The 18,842-nt window shown below is 49.3% G+C and overlaps 1 protein-coding gene across 1 annotated transcript; it reads right to left on the bottom strand.

Annotated features, from left to right (window-relative positions):
* Positions 1 to 635: 635 nt before the first annotated feature.
* On the bottom strand, positions 636 to 3,455 carry LOC139835648 (uncharacterized). Its single transcript, XM_071825505.1, has 7 exons — positions 3,150 to 3,455; positions 2,965 to 3,063; positions 2,749 to 2,871; positions 2,574 to 2,674; positions 1,775 to 2,099; positions 883 to 1,028; positions 636 to 687 (listed from the first exon to the last, which is right to left on the bottom strand). Exons 1-7 carry the CDS (start codon positions 3,453 to 3,455, stop codon positions 636 to 638), a joined length of 1,152 nt encoding a protein of 383 aa, XP_071681606.1.
* Between the last annotated feature and the right edge of the window lie 15,387 nt (positions 3,456 to 18,842).

Here is an 18,842-nt window from a genome sequence, read left to right as displayed (position 1 = left end):
TGAAACGTGACACAATGTAACAATACGAGAGAAAACGTGAGTGGAAGAAAAAATCTAGGAAAAACCACAAAACGTCCACATAATTGTTTCTTAATTCTTTTCTTAAAAGAATGTTTCTTGATTCATTGCAATCGTGGTGGCATGCAGATACTTCTATATCACTCTTTCTTGCTAGAGAAGAACACTCTTTCCTGCTAGAGAAGAACACATGGTCTAATATATATCTTCCTTGCACCCAAATTTCCGCCGATCACATGGTCTTTGTGATTCCTCGAAAAAAAAGTTTATATTATTCCTCGGAAAAAAAACTTGGTCTTTGTGTTGTGCTTTATACCTTGCAAAGTCAAATGCGATCAGAATTTATAATTTTTGAGATTTTTCAGAAAACTCAAAATCTGCAGGGAAATTTGTATTTTGCAAGAACAGGGAAAGGCTTGCTAGCCGCACATTTCAGGCCAATTTTACGGTATTGGCTTTGGGCTATCTGAATTGCACCGTCAAGGTCGCGTCTCAGAGAAGGCCATGAGAAGTCATGCTTAAACTGGTAACTGCGTTAGAAAAGTTTAGACTAAAATTAGCTTATGAGGCGATGTCTTTATCCTTTCCATTTGAGCAAGCACGTGCGGCAAGGAGCCCTAAATCTGGATCTGCGATGTGGATCGATGGACAGACTGGCCATGCCTCCATCTGCATGGAGGGGATCATCAGCAGGTAACCAGGAGAAGATGCCAAGACGGTTATTCTTAGTTAAAATGTGTTCATTGTGGGTTTAGACTATTATTTGTAGGTGCTAGAGTAGCCAATTAATGGTCATGTACATGGATCATGGGTGTGTGGTTAAGCTGATTGACCTACTGATGCTTCTGCTGCAACTAACTTAACCTGAACTCTGGCCTAACTCCATCAATTTCAGGGTCACCTTGCACACAAATTTGGTTGGTGAACATGGCCAGACTGTATGTATGGGCAAGTTGCTTGTGAACCCATCGGTCGTTGATCGTCGGTAGGCACAGCACCGGAAAAACAAACTAGAATGTAGTTGCATCAGCACGCATTAAGAGAACCTTACCGGTTATAGTTGTATTTGGCTGCGGTTAACCATCGGATTTGTCTATTTGGCGAGGAACATATAGCCATGTAGGAGAAGTTATATATACTCACGAGGTCCATGGAACAAGGTGTGTCCACAAGTCAAAATAGGATGGTTTGACAAACGTATAGACTTTCCGTGTTAACACTTGTGCAGATACAAGGAGATCGATCGAACAAGCAAATGCACCTTGACCCTAACGTCTGCAAATAAAGATCCGTTCGCTAAGCTTAGCTATGATCGTTGAAATACGGTACTAGCCACCAGCTAGATCAGTAGACCCCGACGAGGTCAATATATAAATCTGAAGCCAGATTTCCGTAGGCCAGTTGGATCCAAGAAATCAACGCTTTTTTTTGCAGGAAAAAAAAAAATCAACAGCTTGCTATATATGTGTTCTCGGAGGTACAAATTAACTCCAAATTATTCGAGATGGGGACATCGAGGAATTAAATATGTATATGCATAGTCATCGACGAAGCTCATATATCACTACAGGAATCGACGTAGACGCCGACGGCCGGCTGCCCTCGGCGTAGCCACGCCTGGCCCTCGGCGTAGGCTACGCCGACGGCAGCCCTCGGCGTACCTCGTCGGCGTCCAGGTCCCTCGGCGTAGCCCGGCCTGCCCTCGGCGTAGAAGTAGCCGTCGGCGTCCTCGCTCTATGCCGACGGGGAAGAAGACCCTCGGCGTCGTTGCCGTCGGCGTCTGGCCACGGCGCGCCGTCGCCGTTAACGGAGGTGATCCAGACGCCGACGGCTTTCCCCTCGGCGTAGCCACGCCATCTGGGGGCCGTGGGGCGACGTGGACAGACGCGAGGCTGCCACGTTCGGCGTCTACGCCGACGGCCGGGCCCTCGGCGTCTGCATGGCCCATGCAGTGGACACGCGGCACACGCGGGCGCGGCTGCCAGGTGAGGCCATACGCCGACGGCAAGGCCCTCGGCATAGGCTCGACCATATGGTCATGCCAGGGCCCTATGCCGACGGCATTGCCCTCGGCGTATGGCCTACCATTTGGTTTTTCCGATTTAAATTGGGTTCCAATTCATCTAAATTCAGTTCAGCAGGTCCAATACATCCAAATACATCGAAATTCATCCAAATTCACCATAATTCACATAAATAGCATGAAATCCACATAGTAGCATACAAATACATCCAAATTCATCCATAATTCACATAAATAGCATGAAATCCACATAGTAGCATACATGGTGCATGTAGTAGCATACAAGAGGAGAGTGCCATGTCATCCAATACATAGTAGTAGGTAGCAAATGATGGCAAGCAAGAAGCCCGGTGCCGACTAGCGGAGGAAGGACCCGGGCGGGGTGTGTCCGCCCACATCGTTGGCGAAACGAGCAGCCCGGGGTTTCGCTCCGGTAGAAGCTGCAGAAGAACCACCTGGAGAAGGACCGGTAATAGCACGCCCAGGAGAAGTCGACGGAGAGGCACCGGGAGTAGTCCCAGGAGTAGTCGACGGAAAGGCACCAGCAGAACGCCCAGGAGACCGACCACCTTCATGAACCGGTGTGACCTCGCGCCCACCCGGCGATGCCTGGTTCCCGGACCATCCCGTTCCCTACGTGTTCCCTACATGTTAGCAACTTGCGAGGCAAAGGAAAGTGGTAACTACCGGTTTGGCAAAGAACTTACCTCCGGTGTGGATCCGTAGTAAGTCGCAGCGAAAGCTGCCCTCGATGGCATGATAGGCATGTCCCCCGCCACGGTAACTCGAGCCGGTGGCGGTGTACCAGTAGACATAGAGATCATCATTTCCTGCAAGATAGGTTACAAGTTAGGCTTTGCAGAAATAAAGCATCAAACTGAGACTTGTCATCTACTTGCGCGAGAAGAAAGATTCAGACTTACTGATATATACGTCATATAGGCCGTATTCTGCCTATTCCACTGGGCAGCGGCCTGCTGATACGCTTCATTGCAGGCTTCGAAGGCCGCCTCGAAGTCAGGCTACAATTTTAGAAACAATGAATCTCGTAAACACTTAGCCATGTAGGAAGGAAAACCGGAAAGAGGATGAAAATGAGGAAACTTACATCGTAGGCGGGTGGACGAGCAGGCCGTGGACGAGGCTGGGGGCTGTCGGCGGTGAGGGTATGCTTGAGGCGCGTGTAGCTCGTGGAGTGGGTAGGCTTGACCGCCTTATTCATCCAAGGGAAACGGCCATGCGGACGCCCGTGCCCCGACAGGACCAACGACTCCTCGTCGACCGGAATGCTCAAGGGGTCATCCACCTCGGGGTGACGAGACTTGACCATGTCGCAGTAGTCCTCCTTGGCGGCCTTGGCATTGCCGTAGTCTTGTGGCTGAGGCAATGCGGGATTGGGCTTCGCCGTCCGCATCATGTCATATATCCGGGCATCATGAAGCACCACCCCGGTGGTGCCTCGGCCACCTGCATCGCGAAAAGAAAAGTTAAGCGTACCACAAATGAGACATGGCGGGAAATGAATGAAGGTCGTTCCATGTATATACATACCTTTTCCCCTTGAAGCGGGTGTAGTCGCGGTTTCCCGCGCAGTGGGTGCCACCGGTGCCTCGGTTCTCCATGTTACGCCTCGACACGGCTGCAAACTCCTCGTCTGCTGAGCCACCTCGCCTAATCAGCTCCTCCCATGCCTCCCTATGCTGCTCGGCCCACTCGGGACAAACCTGAAAACGCAATACTCAGCTCAAGATAATTCAATGAAAACTTAGCAGCAATGTAGAATCTCATTGACATTTTACTCACCGACATGTACTCCTCAATGGTCATTGCCCAATCCTCAGTAGGCTCGTTACCAACATAGTACTCCTTCTTGACCCTCTTACCCTTGTTAGCCCGAGAAGGCACTAGCGCTGGTGAACTTTTGGTTGTACCAACTGCTGCGGTGTCAACCTCTCGCAAGCGCCACGCAAAGTGAGACGCGCTGCGTGTCATGCTCCGGGTCCACACGATAGAAGCACTTCAATCATGCATAAATCAGTTGTGAAAGTCATGAGCTAGCACATTAGGGTCATCAACTATGAACGGTGCTCGAGAAATATATGCCTTACCCGAACTTGGTGGTCACAGCCTCGGCGGTGTCGCGAAGCCTACGGCAGGGGCATCCTCATAGTCCGCCCAAGTAGTGGCTAGCTTCGTCGGGCCACCGGGACCGTGCTAAGGGAGTGTATCTGCCGGGCCGAACTTCTTAATCGAGCCCCAAGCAAGGCTGTTAGGCATGCGGGGGGGCTTGGCATCCCATGTCCGATTCTTTGCAAATAAATCACACATTAGTACACATGCCAAATTGTTTATTATGCCCAAGATGAAAATACATGTTCGAAATTTCTGAAGTAGTACACTTACTCATCGCTCGAAGGAATGATAAGGGCCTTGTCATCATGGGTCTTCGGCTCCTTCCTCGCATCGGGGACTCTAGCTTCTCCACGAAGCTTCAAGGGCTTCGGCGCACCCCATCCTCCATCACCTCCAACTCAGCCCTAGAGTCCGACTCGTGTGTAGACTCCGTCTCCATCTCCACCTCCCCACTAGACGGACCCTCTAGGTACAACTCAGGAGCCACGTCACCAGAAGCGGAGGGTGGCTCGTCAAAGTCCATGTGTACCCCGCCGCCACCTCGTCCTCCACCTCGTCCTCCTCGTCCTCGTCCTCGTCCTCCACCTCGTCGTCCTCGTCCTCCATCGGTACCATCGGCGTAACGCGGATTTTGCACCGGGGCTCGATCACTCCGTCTAGTGGGTCTAGGAATATTCCTCTTCACTGCGCCACGTCTTAAGCAAGCTCTCGAGTCACGCTTGCCGCTGCTCATATTGTCCGATACCACCGCATTGAGAAGAATAAAACAGTTAAGCACAAAGACATATTATATGAAGATACTAAGAATAAAAGACACAATGCAATTAAGAAGCATGTTGACATAATAAAATGAAGATACTAAGAATAAAACGCACAATGCAATTAAGAAGCATGTTGACATAATAAAATGAAGATACTAAGAATAAAAGGCACAATGCAATTAAGAAGCATGTTGACAAATAAATACTAAGAATAAAAGACCCTCACTGACCATCATCGCTCTCACGCTCACTCTCATACTCCGTCTCTTTCTCTTTCTCTTTCTACGGCCCACTATCACTATCAATATCTTGTCAGTACAAAGTTGAAGGGTCGACGGGTGGAGGCTCATCATAATTGTCATTCGCCTCAAGTAACTTCTCGAGCATAGATATGTCCTTTAGATCCACCACTGACTCACCACGAGTTTCTGCATCGTTCCCGAGGTCCTCTTGAACAAACGGTTCTAAAATATATTCCCCGAAGTCCTGTTCCTCTTGATAGAAAATCCCCTCGTATGTCACGGGGTCAATGTTGTTGTAATCATCCTCAGAGGGAATCGGTAGGTTACCATGTGGCGATACGGAAGACGACTTCCCAACCCTTGAGTTCCGCTTTACGGCATGGGTAGGGCAAATAATAAACTTGCTTGGCTTGGTGAGCCACAACAAAGACATCGGCTCCGCTATAGGTGGTTGAAGGCTTAACTTCAACTAACCCAATGGACTTATCACTTCTCTGTCCACCTATTGGGTCGAACCAATGACACTTGAACACGACGATATTGAGTTGCACGGTCGTGCGCTTGATTGTCATCTCGTATACACTTTGTAACCTTCCGTAGTAATCAAAGTTGTTGGCTCCTTTGGTGAAGACCCCAAAGATTTATCGTTTTGGGATTCGCCGGCCCTTTCCGGTGCGTCTACGTGTGGAAGCGAAACCCATTCACATCATACTTCTCATACTTGGTCACCTCACGGCTACAACCTTGGGAAACACATTTCAACTCATCTATCATATCAACGTTTCTCTCACGGCCCTACAAGAACATTTCAAATTTGTTGTGTGCATTAGTTACGTGTAATAAGAGGGACAAGTCACATGTTGCAATGTAAGAGGAAAGGTTAGAAATTACTTTCTCCATGAACCATGTCACAAAGTTTTTATTAATTCCGGGAGCACCGTCTTTCAGTAGAGTGTCCATCTCCGAGGTTCCCGGCAATTCATCATACGGCCACATTTCATCCGTGAATTCGCTGAAAGGAGAAAATAAGCATTAGACCGAGACGAGGTTACTAGCTGCAAAGTAATTTGTTCACCATTTTACCTTACGAATGGGATCACTTCCTCCATGTTCATAAGCACATATAGCATTATACAATCCTTCTCTTCGTTCTCCAATTTATATTTTGTTCCTTTACCAGCCTTGCCACCGGGGAATTGGAATAGTTTTAGCTTGGGGTCATTCTCGGGCACGTCGACATTGTAACGAGTGACCGGGTTATGCTGAGTGGGAACATCATCGGGATAGTACGTTGTCGCGGCATCTGCCATCTCCCGAAGGCATATTGCCTCAGCTATGCATGCTTCAATCTTGGCCTTGTTTCCAGTTATCTTTCGAATATACTTAAACTCTCTCTCAATACATAACTGCCAACGAAACTGCACCGGACCACCCAAGAGTGCCTCGTTGGCGAGGTGCACAATGAGATGTGCCATCGAAGTAAAGAAGCCTGGCGGAAATATCATCTCCAAATTGCATAGCAACTTCGGCACTGTATGTTGTAGCTTTGCAATAACCTCGGGACATATCTGCTTAGCCGAGAGGATGTGCATCCGGAGAACAACGGGGAGGCGCCGCCGAAATCCTGACTCGGACCGGAGTAGAACATGGAAAACGTAGACAACTACGCATCCGCCGACTGTCCCGTAAATGCCGCAAGCGTTACGGTTCAAAATATGCGGACCACTAATGCATATTTATCCGCGTAACGCTCGCGGACGGGAAGTGACACCTAGGTTACGCAACTGGACTTGGAAAATGAATCTAGTGACATAAGAAAATGCGGAGAAGAAGTTGGAAATTTAGCTCACCCTCGGCTGAAGAGGAAGTAGTCCAACAACGGAGTGTCGATGTCGGCGAACGTCGAGAAGCGCGTCAAAGATCCGGGATCGTCACGCCGGGGTGCTCATGACGAGGCGGTCACCACATGGCCTATTACAAATTCACATTATTAGAACAAATTCACATTTGCATTTCTATTTCCGTTATTAAACAAATTCATTTCTATTTCTATTACACATTTCCATTTCATTTCTATTTCTTTCCAATTTTCAAATCAATTTCAATTTCAATTTCTATTTCTTTCAATTTCAATTTCAATTTCAATTACTATTTCTTTCTTTCTATTTCAAATCAATTACACATTTCAATTACTATTTTCTTACACATTTCAATTTCAACAACTAAAACCAATACACAAATAAAAAAAAGAAATCTTACCGTGGGCGGGGGCGCGAGGAGGAGGCCGGCCAGGGAGCTCGGTGGGCGGGGGCGCGAGGAGGAGGCCGTCCAGGGGACGGCGGGCGGGGGCGTGAGGAGGAGGAGAGCGGCACGAGGGGGCGCGTGGAGGCGGAGGAGGGCGGCGCGAGCAGGCCGGGCCGGGGAGGAGGGCGGCAAGGGGAGATGGCGATGGGGAAGGAGGGCGGCGGAGGAGGGCGGCGAGGGCAGGAGTGAGGTGGAGGAGGGCGGCGGGCAGGCGGGAGGCGGCGGCGGAGGGCGGCGGGCAGGCGGGAGGCGGCGGCGGGCAGGCGGGAGCTCGGGCTCGGGGGAGGGTGCGTGGTGGTTAGGGTTAGGTGCTGGTCGAGCCAGACCAGCACATAACGTCCCGGCCGACCGTCCCTATGCCGAGGGCCAGGCATATGCCGAGGGCAGCCCTCGGCATAGCCCCTTTTTTCATTTTTCAATTTTTTTTGTATTTAAATTTTATTAATGTCAATTATATTTATTAAATTATATATTTCCATGCAAATTTGTTTTAATCTTCTACATTCCCAAGCTATGCGTATAAATATTTTTACCATATCTTAACTTAATATTCCCCCTGGTAGACGAAACCCTAATCCGGGAGCCCCGCAGATCTACCCCTTTGACCGACCTCCGATGATAGCTGACCCATGGACTTTTCTCTTCCCTTGTGTTGTGTTAGGTCATCGGAACATGTAGTATCAATAGTTACCCTATCGGCGCATCAATATTCCCACCGGTGGAAGAAACCCTAATCTGGGAGCCCCGCAGATCTACCCCTTTGACCGACCTCCGATGATAGCTGACCCATGGACTTTTCTCTTCCCTTGTGTTGTGTTAGGTCATCGGAACATGTAGTATCAATAGTTACCCTATCGGCGCATCAATATTCCCACCGGTGGAAGAAACCCTAATCTGGGAGCCCCGCAGATCTACCCCTTTGACTGCATCCCATCGGGGGTCCCCCGGTGGGCATATGCCTCCACTTGAGCTTGGTTAGGTCATAGGTACATGTGGAAACAAGGATCATCCCATATGATCTCAAGTTTCTCTCCGGTTCAACTCAGGGAGTTCCCCCCGTACATGCGAGACCGCCTAAGTGTAGGAACCCCCTGTCCGAGAAGCCGGACACACCTGGGGGGGTAGCCTTGGATATAGAACCATCTCAAATCACTTTTGTGCATTCCATGTGGACACACACAAGTTTTGGGACCATTCCCTAGATTCGATGCTCGATTTCCGACGAAACCCTAGTTCTGTTGACCGCGCGGTCTACCCCTTTGACTGCATCCCATCGGGGCTCCCCCGGTGGGCATATGCCTCCATTTGAGCTTGGTTAGGTCATAGGTACATTTGGAAACAAGGATCATCACATATGATCTCAAGTTTCTCTCCGGTTCAACTCCGAGGGAGTTCCCCCCTATACATGCAGAATCTGCCTAAGTGTAGGAACCCCTGTCCGAGAAGCCGGACACACCTGGGGGGGTAGCCTTGGATATAAAACCATCTCAAATCACTTTTGTGCATTCCATGTGGACACACACAAGTTTTGGGGCCATTCCCTAGATCCGATGCTCGATTTCCGATGAAACCCTAGTTCTGTTGACCGCGCGGTCTACCCCTTTGACTGCATCCCATCGGGGGTCCCCCGGTGGGCATATGCCTCCATTTGAGCTTGGTTAGGTCATAGGTACATGTGGAAACAAGGATCATCCCATATGATCTCAAGTTTCTCTCGGTTCAACTCCGAGGAGTTCCCCCGTACATGCGAGACCTGCCTAAGTGTAGGAACCCCTGTCCGAGAAGCCGGACACACTGGGGGTAGCCTTGGATATAGAACCATCTCAAATCACTTTTGTGCATTCCATGTGGACACACACAAGTTTTGGGGCCATTCCCTAGATCCGATGCTCGATTTCCGATGAAACCCTAGTTACGTTGACCGCGCGGTCTACCCCTTTGACTGCATCCCATCGGGGGTCCCCCGGTGGGCATATGCCTCCATTTGAGCTTGGTTAGGTCATAGGTACATGTGGAAACAAGGATCATCACATATGATCTCAAGTTTCTCTCCGGTTCAACTCCGAGGGAGTTCCCCCCTATACATGCGAACCGCCTAAGTGTAGTAACCCCCGTCCGAGAAGCCAGGACACACTTGGGGGTAGCCTTGGATATAAAACCATCTCAAATCACTTTTGTGCATTCCATGTGGACACACACAAGTTTTGGGGCCATTCCCTAGATCCGATGCTCGATTTCCGATGAAACCCTAGTTCTGTTGACCGCGCGGTCTACCCCTTTGACTGCATCCCATCGGGGGTCCCCCGGTGGGCATATGCCTCCATTTGAGCTTGGTTAGGTCATAGGTACATTTGGAAACAAGGATCATCACATATGATCCCAAGTTTCTCTCCGGTTCAACTCCGAGGGAGTTCCCCCCTATACATGCAGAATCTGCCTAAGTGTAGGAACTCCCTGTCCGAGAAGCCGGACACACCTGGGGGGTAGCCTTGGATATAAAACCATCTCAAATCACTTTTGTGCATTCCATGTGGACACACACAAGTTTTGGGGCCATTTCCTACGCCCTGCTACTTCTCTCCCGCCCTTTTTTCCCGCTCACCCTTTCCCGCTGCTTCTTCCCCGCCCTTTTTTCCCGCCATGATTTCCCGCCAAGTTTTCCCGCCCACCCTTTCCCGCTCATTCTCTTCCGCCAAGTTTTCCCGCCCATTCTCTCCCGCCAAGTTTTCCCGCCGTTTCAGCCCCTCGTCGGCCTATATATAGCCATGTCTTCTCCACTAACAGCACCAGCAACATTTCTCCCCTCATCACTTCTCTCATCCAACAGCACCACAAAATCCTCTGAGCTGAGCTGCCGCTGAGATGGCTCCTCGTCGCCGTAGCAACACGGGCTTCATCGGCGTTCGCCTGCGGCCTGCGGGACATTTCGCGGCTGAAATCACCGCCGGTGGTACGCGTGTGTGGCTCGGCACCTTCTACACGAAGGAGGCTGCTGCCCGCGCATACGACGTTGCGGCTTGGAGGTTTGGCCGGCCGCGCCACGAAATGAACTTCCCGGAGGTCAGGTCTCTGACGGGCTCGAGTCTCTCTGCGAGCCGCTACTTCGCTCACAGGGTGAAGCGCGGCGGTACAGGTCTGGCCAGCGGCGGATTGATACCACCGAGGCGGACGAGCAGTTCATGGCACAGTGGCGCAGAGACCATCCCGGAGCCGTCGAGGCAGAGCGCGCATTCTGGAAGGACAAGCAGACGTACAGGAGAGAGGAGGGCGGGAAAGCGGCAGAGGAAGGCTGCGGTTGAAGCGAGTACGCCAAAGGAGAGGCGTCGACATGGGGAGGATGATGAACGGTGGTCGTGGATCTTCACAACCACCGCTTGCAGGACACCCCCGGCGAGGACGAAGATTTTGACTTCTCTCGATTAATATGTGTGTGTGTCGAGTCCGTGTGTCTAGCGTTAAGTGCTTTATTCGTGTGTGGGTGTAGTTCTTTAAATGTTTTGGTTTGTGTGTGCGTCTAGTTCTTTAAGTGTTTTGGTTCCTGTGTGGGTGTAGTTCTTTAAGTGTGTTGGTTCCTGTGTGTGGGTGTAGTTCTTTAAGTGTTTCAGTTCGTGTGTGGGTCTAGTACTTTAAGCGCTTTGGTATGTGTGTGGGTCTAGTTATTTAAGTGTTTTGTATCGTGTCTGGGTCTTAAGTTCTTAAATGTATCACTTTTCTCTCCAGTTCACCTACGAGGGAGTTCCCCCTATACATCCAGACCGCCTAAGTGTAGGAACCCCCTGTTCGAGAAGCCGGACACACCTTGGGGTATCCTTGGATATAAAACCATCTCAAATCACTTTTGTGCATGCCATGTGGGCACACACAAGTTTTCCAGCGATTCCGACGCTCCGTGGTCTCAGAACTTGGAAAACCCTAGGGCGGGGACCCCACACATCTACCCCTATAGCTTTCTCCGTGCGAGGGTTTACCAGTGGACTTTTTTATTTATTTTGCTTTGTTTAGGACATATGTACATGGAAACCATAGGTTGGGCATACTTTACCATAAAATAGGCTCCGTTCGAGCCATGGCGGGGGTTTCCACATACAGATCCTCGATTTTACCAACTGGTAGCCCATTATGCGGAAATCGTCAACGCCGGGTACATCCAAGGTTAGCCAAACCTTACATCACACTTGTACATGTATGTTAGGGGCAGAAGCAAGTTTTCCAACAATTTCGACGCTCAGGTGATCTCTGCTTTTGGGAAACCCTAGGGCGGGACCCCTAGGGTTAGGGTTTTACCAAGTGATCTCGTTAGGGTTATAGTTAGGGTTAGCAATGTATGTGGAAACCCTAGGGTTAGGGTTAGAGTTAGGGTTAGGTTAGGGTTAGAGTTAGCAATGTATGTGGAAACCCTAGGGTTAGGGTTAGGGCTAGAGTTAGGGTTAGGGTTAGAGTTAGCAATGTATGTGGAAACCCTAGGGTTAGGGTTAGGGCTAGAGTTAGGGTTACGGTTAGGGTTAGAGTTAGGGTTAGAGTTAGGGTTACAGTTAGGGTTAGGGTTCGGGAAACCGTAGGGCGGGGACCCCGCGGATCTACCCATATGTACATCGATAGCAAATGTTGGGCCTAGTGGCTCCGGTTGACCCGTCTGCGAAGAGCGTCACCCATGCATGGGACCTACATATGCCTTCTACATAATTCATACTAGTAAATAAATAATAGAAACATATTATAAAGTAATATGAGAGAGGGAAAAAAATAAAAAAAATAAAAAAATACTATATGCCGAGGGTGGCCGTCGGCATAGGGTGTCCATGCCCTATGCCGAGGGTGGCCGTCGGCGTCTGACTGACGCCGTGAGCGGGCGTCGACGGCGCGGGCTGGGCCAGAGGCGATGCCGGTGCTACGCCGAGGGCCAAGGTGACGCCGACGGCTGCCCTCGGCGTAGCCTCCTATACGCCGACGGTGTTTGTACGCCGACGGTCGGGTTCGTGAGCTGCCCCGGCGAGGCCGTACGCCGACGGCCCCGATAAAAAGCCGTCGGCGTACACTCTGGCCGTCGGCATCTGTCACCATTCCTGTAGTGTATCTCACAAAATTGTTAATTTTTTCTAAATGGAGGAAGCACCGAGCTTCTGTATCAAATTTATACATATGGCCTTTATTCTATTTATTATTCAACAAAGACTAACAAAAGCCTTACAAAGAAAATGCAGATAGAAGCCGCCCAAAGAAGGTGGCAACGCTCCAGCTACTAGCTCGATGATAGGGGACAAACGGGGGCTTAGTTTCCTGGCCAAAACCATCGTCGGCTCACTGACAAACTAGAGAGAGCGCCTCATGCACGAACCGCTAACCCATTTCTACGCTGTATAACGAAGCGAAGGCTCTTGCCATGCAAGCCACCGACACCACCATGGTGCCAATTGCCAAACAGAACAACCCCCGGAACACCTATGCAACAAGCGGCATCTCCGATCAGCGCGCGAACATCTATGGCTCGCCGTTCGGTTTGCACCCGCTCGATCAACCGGCCGCTCGGCTCGACTCGGGGGAGCCGTTGTTCCCGGCTCGGGCCGCTTCATGCGGGTCGTCAAAGTTGAGGCGAGCACTAGGGAAGCCATGCTCGAGGCCGCGCTCGATGCGCTGGCGAGTGCGTCATTGGTGGTGAAGTAACAACACCCTCGCCGAGTCCTGCTCGACGCGGAACTTCTGCCGCTCCACGAGCTCTTTTTTGCACAGCCGCCGTCTCTGGGAGCGGCGTGGTGAAGGGGTCGTTCGGCGGCGGGGGTGGTGGATCGCCGGCGGCCATGTACACGGCGGCGTGGCGCTGGTACTGTGGCGCCTCGACGTAGTCGGTCTCCAAGTCGATGTCGAAGATGGGCAAGATGGAGTTGTCCTTGAAGTCGCTCGGGTTTGAAACCGGGGTGATGGAATCGGCGACGGACGCCGCGACGATGGACCCGGCCACTGACGTCCAGCCTTCGAGTCGGTGTTGTCCTCCAGGGCTGACTCGTCCTCCACGTAAGCTTCCCCCGAAAGCGGGAGCGTGGCGGTGAGAAGTTAGCCCGACGCATAGGGCTCGTGCAGCTGGCCTGGGTAGACCTCGGAGGAGCCGACGAAGAGGTTGATCGTGCCGATCGACACCATCCAGGCGTGGGTGATTGGCCCTGTCGTCGGGTGATAGGTGCTCGGTTAGATGTGGAAGAATCCACCCGTGGTGATCATCCTGCCGGAGGCGGCCGACCAGCGAATTGGCGAGTAGGGCCTCGCCGCAGATCTGAGGCCAGACGCCCCACACCTCACAATGGGCTCCACTATTGTGGATATGACCATGGCAAGTACTATGGGGCATAGCACTTCATTGATGCGGGGCAAGGGATGCGTAGCCATCTTTGAATCGAGGTGCACACGACACGGGTTTTACCTAGGTCCAGTCCCTCCGGAGAGTAAAAGGCCTACGTCCTGCTAGATTTGTATTGCTCAGATATTTTTTACAATGGGGGTGCTCAGCCAGTCGGCGTGGCAACTAGGAGCTAAGGAGGTGAGATCGGATGGAATTGGAATCCGCTCCAGGGTTTACCCCGGGGGTTTATATAGGCACCCCCGGTCTAGGGTTTACATGTAGATAAGATCATATCTAAACCGATCCCTATAAGACCAGGATCATTTTTCTCGCGCCCAAGTCTTCAACCGCCTCGCTCGCCTGGGCCTATGGGCCAGTCGCCTTGCTCCTCGGGGTTTAGGCCCAGTCACATGGGTTTAAGCCCAGTCGCCCTAGCCGACTGGACCCTTCTAGCCCTTCTCTCCTGCGGTGAGTGAGACACATGGTGGACACCCTTGGGTATATCCCCATCATGCACGCATATGACTTGATGACATCACCTCCTTCTTGAATCAATAGGGGGAGGTGAGGTAGATTAGATTGGATCCAACAACATGGCGGTATGGTGGTGGTGGAGAATGTTTGCAGGGCTTCACCAAGCTATTGTGGAGGGAGTGGGACAATGAAAGGGGGCGAGGGGCGAGTAGGGCTTGAGTGCCCCTGCCCTATGCGCCCCTTCTACTTGTATAGGGAAGTGGGCGCCTTGGCCACTCCTCCAGGCCCTAGGGCGGCGGCCAAGGGGGGAGGGAAGAAAATTTCCACCCAAGTTTGGTGTCCCCTATGGTTTCCCCTTCATGGGTTAGCTGGCTGGGCCTTGTGGTTGGTGCGCCGATGAGCGCAAAAAGTAACGTGTTTACAACACCTAAATGGCTAAGTTGTGTTAGGAAATTCATATTTTACCGCGGCATTAGCATGCAACTATTCTATTTGGTTCATATGATCTTTGAAATGATGAGCATGATTCACAACCAAGGAATAATGAACCATATTTGGACGAAATAATGATGATTTGGAGCATTAAAGACCTTCCAACAACAACCCATACGAAGCAAAGGATTTTTTTTTTGCAAAGTGATGTTCACAGAATATTTAAAGACTGGTACGGTCAAGCCCGCCCGTACCACCTGATTGTACCACACGTCGTTCACATCGCCTCATCAAATATATTCACCCTGTGAAGATGGATCCGAGAAGAGAGACACAGAGCCACCAGAAAACACTAAAACCTAAACTCCGGGAGGGATCCAGAGGGGGAACTCGCCGAAGGGGATTCATCACCACCACTGCTTGGATCATTGGAGGCCAAGGAACATATCTTAATCATAATCGATATCAGCATCACCATTGGGCATCTCGTTGTAATCCTTAACTTTGTGTGGGATTCATATTTGTATTCATTCGATCTTTCGTTTTTCATCCATAGATTCATGGTGATGTTATTTGTCTCCATGTGTGAGTAGATCCATTTGTTCTTGGGGAGATGGAGGAACCCTAGCCAACTTACGAAATGAAATAAAGTTTATTGATTGTGTAATATCATGAAGTGTGTTGGTTTTTACCAACGATGTTGTGTGTTGTCGACCATGCAATATTTGCTCAAGGAACATTGTTAAGAATCATTGTTGTATATGGTTGGCGGCACGTGGGCGTACATGTGATAACAATCCACCGCCTCTACCAATCATGTATACACGAGGATAACAAGGACCAGTACCTATGGCCATGACCATAGAGAGATCCTTAATTAATAGACATGTGTGGCAGACATGTGATGGTATCCAGGACCCAGGATGCTTCTCCCGATGAAAAAATAACGCTCCAAAAATCCTAGCTCAATTTGACTCTGTATAGGTCTCTGAAAGTGAAAAATACACAAAACAGAGAATTCCTGTTATGCAGAGTTATGAACTAAATAAAGGGATCGTTGGTAAATCCCCATAAATCAATGAAAAACATGGTATTATTATCATATATGTTGCAAATATGTGGAAATTCATACTAATAAAGGACAAAGTTCATGTATGCATTTTACATACATCAAATAGACAAGTGAACCCATGAACCCCGGTCTAGTTTTAATCATAAGAAACACCTTTCCATTGCATTTATCTTACTTTCTACTTGCAGCACTATTTTAATCCAAAAATACAAAAATATTTAGTTATCTTATTTGCACACTAAACCCAAAAACAATCAACCCTTTACCGATTTTACTTAGTTTACTTTACTTGTCTAGTTACTTTACTTTTGTTACTACTTTATTTTACTATTACTAATATGGTACCTTGTGTTTTACAACCACACGGTGGAGTTGGGGACACAAAATTTTATTTTATTTTGCAGGATTGCTAGAAGAAGAGGGGGAGAGACAACTCTTTTCCCAATTTCTTGACAGTTCGATATAACCCTCGAGTCACCCTTATGGGAAGAATACTCTGCTATCACAACACTCTGCACTTGGAGTCCCAACATCATCAGTTACGTGTTGGAATCAAACTCTATAAACATGGCCTAATATATAAAGGCACCCACGGTGGCCAAATCAGACTAGACGAAAGCTAGGTAAAACACGATTGACTTTCGGGGACGTTCCGATGACCGTGGTAGGGGCGCTGGACTGGCTTGTAGTTTGTAGATCTGATGTGTCTATACACCAAGGCGGGATTTTCATTGACAGTACCATGATAATACTTGGGGAGGTGCGCCCATAAAGCATGCTCCGCAGATGTATGCGTTTATCGTTGAACCGTGTTACCTAACATCATCTCCCATCTACTTTTTTGAATGATCTAATCGTGTATTATGCTAACATCATACATGGGCAACGCATCGAGGACCACAATCATGAGCGGGAGGCGGCCACCTTAAGAGAGGAGGAGGGAGTGCCACCCCGAGGGGGTACTTGTCCACCTTGACGATAAGCAGGAAGAAGGTGGCGAGGTTGAGCCTCTTGGCGGAGAGCGTCAACCCAGGATAGGTCTGCGGGAAACCCTCGACGCGAAATTGCGGGATCTCACGGACTTAGACGAGCACCTCAGGATCTACGTGCATCAGCACCACGGTTCTTTTATGAAAACTAATTCCTGGACCGGTGGCCTGGAGAACGCCAAGAGAAAGTGATGAAGACTCCAAGCCGATGCAAAGTCAGCGCACAGAATGACTAGCATATCATCTGCATACTTGAGCACGGGACATGGTTAGCCATCAGCCAAGGGGTGTTGGATGCTAGCAGGGGCGGAGCCAGAAACAACCTAAGTGGTGCTAATATAGACTTAGTGGTGCTAATTACCTAGGCATTTCATGTTTGTGACCTTGTAATTTAAGGCACACTCGTTACATTGTAGCTGCTGGACCGGTGCTACAACACTGACAGCACCAGGCTCCGCCACTGGATGACAACGGTGTGCCTAATGAGCTGATGCAACACCCCGCCCTCCGAGAGAAAGCGATAAGGGGGCATGTGGTCCCCTTTCTTGAGTTTGTGTTTGTAGTCGATCCAACACGGAGGAACTAAATTGAGCAACACCACAGACTTTGACAATTCAAATATCATCTCCATTCAATTACATCATAGCATCGGGAACCCACCAACGAGCATTAAACCTTGATGGCTCGTAAAACTGACCACTTTATCTCCATCTAAACGGGGTATCTTGTCTCAATATGAAACAACTATCTTCCTACACCCATCTAAACTGCTAATCGATACCAAGATGTGAAAACCTCCTTGTTTAATTATTTTGTGCAGAAATGGACTTATTAAGGAGGAAATCAAGGAAAATTAATGAAAAATTACGAGTTGGAGATATCACCAATCAACCAGGGCTCAGAGATTCTCAGAACGTTTAACGAGCACTGGTACGATTATGCCCGCTAGTATGGCTTGACCGTACACTGTGTTGGTGGCTTCGTCTTGTCAAACCTAGTATAAAATGTGAATGCATCCAGAGAGAGAAAAACCACATTTCATTGTAAAATAATCAAAATTTGGTGCTAAAAAATAATGCTTTTTCCAGAAATGCGATTTATTTTGAATTTTTATAATAATAATTATTATTTTTTTGGGTGGAGACAGCATATGCGGTCGGGAGCCAAATTGAATATATTACTTTAGCAATAAAACACTTTTATCTCAACATGTTCACTTTTTTTGAACTTCAGGCAACTTTATTGAATAATAACACGATCATCTACTAGTACAGGAATGAGAAAACTAGGAGGCACATCTAACCAAACCTCCCCTAGACCCTAACTAGCACCATGGCGAGCAAGTGCGTGTGCGTCTGACAAGGTATCGATTTGTCAATGCCTACAGATTGTAGACTAGGATTTTTAGGGAAGTAAAGGGAAAGTAGATCTCGAAGGTTCAGCCGGAAAGTACTCGACTGCTAAGAAACTAGGGTTGTGTTGACAATGAAATCGATCCTCTCTTTGTCCCTCGACTCCCCCTTATATAGGAGGCGGAGCCGAGGGTTTCGTGATACATAGTTACAAAGTCCGGGAGACTCTTTGAGTTCGTCCCGTAATAGTTACAAGTCAGTATTCCTAATACAACTCTATCTTTCTAAACTATCTCTTGACTGGGCTTCCGGGATTCGTAAACTTCGGGTCGTGGGCCTTCAATAAACCCTGGGTACCATCTTCGGCATGCCCATTGGGGATGCCTATCTTAGCGTCTCCATTGGCTTCTCACGGACAATGTCTGATTGTTGCCATGCCAAGCGAGGCTAATAGCTGCCGGCAGTCATCGATGATCACCGCACCCGTTCCTCTGAACTCAAAAGGATTCAGAACAGCTTCCACAACCTCCATTGAATCCGACTCCACTGAAAGAGAATGACAGCCGAGCTCCTCAGCAAGTTGTAATCTAGCTAGAAGGGTTGCAGCTTCCATAGAATGCACATCAATAGCGTGATCATTTGAATCACAACATGCTGCGATGAAATTACCTCCTGAATCTCTAAGGATGGCACCAATTGCTCCAAGCCCTG

Source organism: Lolium perenne, chromosome 2 (genome assembly GCF_019359855.2).
Source record: "Lolium perenne isolate Kyuss_39 chromosome 2, Kyuss_2.0, whole genome shotgun sequence".
In the NCBI taxonomy this organism is placed as follows: domain Eukaryota; kingdom Viridiplantae; phylum Streptophyta; class Magnoliopsida; order Poales; family Poaceae; genus Lolium; species Lolium perenne.
This window is presented reverse-complemented; position numbering and strand designations above follow the sequence as displayed.